General features: G+C 37.9%; 1 protein-coding gene across 1 annotated transcript; it reads right to left on the bottom strand.

Moving 5' to 3' along the window:
• Nucleotides 1-269: 269 nt before the first annotated feature.
• Nucleotides 270-3686, bottom strand: LOC117927451 (cytochrome b561 and DOMON domain-containing protein At4g12980-like). The gene is made up of 3 exons (XM_034846934.1): nt 2929-3686; nt 2029-2283; nt 270-759 (listed from the first exon to the last, which is right to left on the bottom strand). The coding sequence occupies exons 1-3, from the start codon at nt 3547-3549 to the stop codon at nt 475-477; spliced, it is 1161 nt and encodes a 386-aa protein (XP_034702825.1). The 5' UTR covers nt 3550-3686; the 3' UTR covers nt 270-474.
• Between the last annotated feature and the right edge of the window lie 521 nt (nt 3687-4207).

Raw genomic sequence — 4207 nt, 5'->3', positions numbered from 1 at the left:
TTTCAAAATTATTTTTTAAAATAGTTACTAAACAAGGTGTAAGACCGACTTTATTTGGGAAGTTCTTTTAAAAACATATTTGAAAATTTATTTTTAAAAACTATTTTATAATGTTTCATAAAACAAAAATTTGTTGGAGAACTTAAAAAACTTTCTTAAAAACCCTAGGTTATTTTATATTTCATCATTTAATTCACAAAAGCCACCTTCCATAGCGCCTTGTAGAATTTCTACATGGCAACAATGTTAGAACTTCCAAGAAAGAAGAGTATAACCAAAGATAAGTAGAAGTCTGAACTGCAACTAGCATTTGTGAACAAAATCCCTATGTAACAAACCAAAAACAAGCCTTTACACAGGAAAGAGATCAAAGAGAAGTTTCAGGAAATAGATAAAAGAAAAAAGCCTAAACATATATGAAGAAGAATTTGCAGAATGTGCTTTGTGAGAAACTAACACGAATCTAATGGAGGATCATGTTGTCTGTTGCCCATGGTAGGGCATTGTAGACTTACGGGACTTCCTCTTCAACACAACAGCCCAGGTAATTAATTCCAGAAACAGGGCTATGCCTCCCAAAATTGCAATCACAATTATGTATGCCGATTTCCACTTCTTTGCAGGGTCCAAAATGTCAAGACCCTTGAAGACGTTCAGGATTCCCAGGATGAGTATTGCGTATCCAACTCCATGGTGGTAGATGTTCCAGTAGAACCGGAACTTGTGCTCCTTCTTTGGTCTCAGAAACAATGCAAAAATCTGCACCAAGCCATGGAGGGGAAAATTTCGATCAGCTTGGGACATCTCAAAAAAACTATGAACCAAACAAATGCCATCACAATGAGCACGCAATTCTTAACATTCAAGACTTCAAATATTTCATTCATCATTTTGAACAAGCAATTCATACTAGAATCTCCATTGGTAGTATTCAGGATTTCGTTTCATTTCAGTTTTCTTCGCACTATAGAACTACATATGGATACCCATTATCAAATAGAGAGCAAAAAAACATGATCAAAACACATTGAACATATTAGTTACAACTTCCAAGTTCCACATTAGTGACGACACCAACTTGGACAGGTTGGTCAGATTGATAACTAACCCAAATTAAGAAATAATTAATCCGACCTCAACTTAACTCGAATTTTAATCCGAGGTACTCAACTCAAGCCTAACTCAACCTCATTTTTCTAAACTTAGGTTGAGCTTGGGTTGTTTAAGTTAGACTAGGGTTGATCTAGTTAAACTCGAATTGATATAGTTGCATAATTCAAAATCCATCTACAATATTTTTTTAAAACTTTTTCAATGCATTTAAATAGTAAATATGACAAAATTTCAAGATAGCAACAAAAAAATAAACATAAATTTATATATTTTCTAAAAAAATGAAAAATATATGATATAATATAATTTGATTTTTTTTATTAAAATAAAAAAGGAAAATGAATATTATTATATAGGATAATATGCATTATAAATATTATAAAAATATTCAATCAAGTTTGAGTTAGGGTCAAGTTGTTTGAATCTTAGCTTAAGCCCAATCCAAATTGAGCTCGGGTTGAAAAAACCTAACCTAAACCCAATCCGAGTATTGAAAATGATTGCCCAAGCTTGCCTAAACGACCGGTTGGGTTTGGGTTAGGTTGGGTCAACCCAACCAAGTTGCACCCTTAATATTTGCCATATATAGTCTGTTTTTCATATGAGAAATGCTGCCCTAAACAGATAAGAGCTATAGCAAAGAGGAACTCTGATCAATTGTGGTTTCAATGCATCTGAAATTTTCTCAATTTTGGACCATTTTCAGAACTTGTGGATCTCAAAATCTTGAACAAGTTCTTCAAACCAAAATCTTCAGAACTAAATCCTGGAATTTCTTTTCAATTTTTCCCCAACAACAGAACACATGCTTAGGAAATATTAGGAAACTGATATTTACTGGAAAATGCAAATCCCAATGAAGACACAGGCTCAGTTACAACTTAAACCGGCAAAGATGTAAGGCGATAATAATACCTGCACAGTGGCAAGGGAGAAGAGAGCGATCCCAATGTTGCGATGAGTAGTGTACTGTATACCCTTGGATTTACTCCCAAGCTGAAGGCCGGTGGCCCAGCCAGCAACTCCAATAGCATAAGCAGATGATTGGCAGCCAGCATGAAGATAGAACCACGCTGGATCTGCAGACTCGAATGTCCTAAGGTACCTTGCAAGAATGACTCCTACTGGAAACAAAATTCCCCAGCTCACTGCATTCAGAATTCCATGAATCTGCCATCAAGAATCAACCAAATTCAGTGATACCCAGAAAGAAAAAATTGTCAGTTGATGCAATATTCAGGCTTCTGCATTCAGTGTGTAGTGAATCTGGAATGAAAACTAGATCTATTTCCCTTCCTCTCTGGGAAACTATGATCCATTAGTCTTATATACAGGGCACTGCATTCAGCATTGGTAAATCTGGCATGAAAAATAATCAAATCCAGTAATTGCAATACCGGGGAAAAAGGCTAGAAGCAAAACTCGACCAAAACTTCAAGTTTCAACCGTCTGAATTGAGATCAATATCAGCAAGAAAAAAGAAAAATAAAAATCATAGAAAATTTGACAAGAAGAAAATCAAATTCACTGCAATAATTTAATTTATTTTATTATTAGAATTTAATTAATAAAATGAACTTCCCAATATACTTTTAGAAACAAGAACAAAAAAGGATTAAATTCCGAAAACGGAGGAAGAAAATGGAAAGAGGCAGAAAATTGCTGAATTGAATCGTTAATATATTGAAAACGTAAGATGAACAACTCAGAGAACTTCAATCAAAATTTCTAAAATCTCTTTTCGAAAATAGGAAAAAAAGCATCCAAAAAATGGAATGAAATGAGATTTGTAGACAAAAGAGAATGGAGACTGACATTCCTCTTTCTGATCCTTGAGTCGCCGCCGGTATTAGTACCGGTTTGTCCTCCCACCAAATCTAGAGTTCCTTTGGCATTCAGATTCGGCGTCTGAGTATCATGAATTAATGGTCTACCATCGGTGACCGTACTCCCGACTTGCCACACCTGGTTCACAGTCGTCCAGTTTGCCGGCAGCCGGAATGTGGCGAAGATCATCATCTGACCGCCGGAGCTCTCGGCGCTCATGTCGGAAACCTCCAAGGTGAGGTTCTTCTGCTCCACTGATTGGTAGTTGTTCAACCTGTAGGGCCTCACCGTCATGGAGCCGTCGGTCTGCTTGAACGCGATGAGCGACTGCGCTCCGATCATGCCACTTCCAGTGGGGTTTATGGCCCACGAGATCCAGCCATCAGACTTCGCCGGCGGCGCCACGAAGGCAATGGAAAGGCTCCCATCGGCGTCGTGCGTCCAGTGGAGGGAAGAGCTCAGCGTAGGGAGGTCGCTGCAGTGTTGGAAGAGCTTGTTGTTGCTGAATTTCCGGGTAGCACAGGTTTGTGCCTCCGCGGGTAAGACTATCAAACCCGCCACTGAAAACCATAGAAGCAGACCTACAAGACGAAGATGAAGAGCCGGCATTGCAAAATGGCCGAGGTTTTCCTCCGAAAAGCGTAGGCCCAGTATATAAATATAGAGGAGTCTGTATTAGAGACATAAAACGGTGTCGTATCGGAATCCTAGCAGATATTGCAAGTCGACGGAGTTTTTTCAACGAGAAGCGTGTGCTGAGCGATTTTAAAGAGCAGAGAGGCGTGGGGGATGAAAGTTGAGCGAGCGCTTGTTATACACCGGCCAATTGGTGCATGAAACGTGGAGGTTATGAGTGTGTAGGTGTTAAAACGACGTCGTAGCGAGTGTGAAAGCGGAATTTTGAAAAGGTGGGAAACGAGGAGGGTGAGGGCCAGCTCATGAGGGAGGGAGGAATATAAAAGGGAAAAAGCATGTGAGTAATGAGTGCTGCACTTGCTCACCCTTTACTCATCGTGCAATGATTTTGACTCCTTTTCCTACTTTCTTCCTTCTCCTTTTTCCTTTTTTTTGTTTTTCTTTTCCCACCCCTCGTTTCTCATATTACAACGGCTAAAAGTATTTTATTATTTTTATTATTATTTATATATTAAAAATAAAAAATTAAATTAATTTTATATATAGTCATAACGGACAAAACAATATCTAAATTCTTGAACTCATCCCAAGTTTAAAAAAAAAAAAATCATTCTCTCAAGTTTATTTATTT

Source organism: Vitis riparia, chromosome 13 (genome assembly GCF_004353265.1).
Source record: "Vitis riparia cultivar Riparia Gloire de Montpellier isolate 1030 chromosome 13, EGFV_Vit.rip_1.0, whole genome shotgun sequence".
NCBI lineage: Eukaryota > Viridiplantae > Streptophyta > Magnoliopsida > Vitales > Vitaceae > Vitis > Vitis riparia.
The sequence above is the reverse complement of the archived record's forward strand: the minus strand, read 5'-3'. Positions and strand labels throughout refer to the sequence as shown.

Bases quoted from the DNA above. Each gene is read 5' to 3' on its own strand.
- LOC117927451 (XM_034846934.1), bottom strand. From the start codon at position 3,549: ATGCCGGCTCTTCATCTTCGTCTTGTAGGTCTGCTTCTATGGTTTTCA. The intron at 2,284-2,928 runs GTCAGTCTCCAT...TCTTGATGGCAG, and splicing joins CAAGGATCAGAAAGAGGAAT to ATTCATGGAATTCTGAATGC. The intron at 760-2,028 runs GTATTATTATCG...GGCTTGGTGCAG, and splicing joins TCTCCCTTGCCACTGTGCAG to ATTTTTGCATTGTTTCTGAG.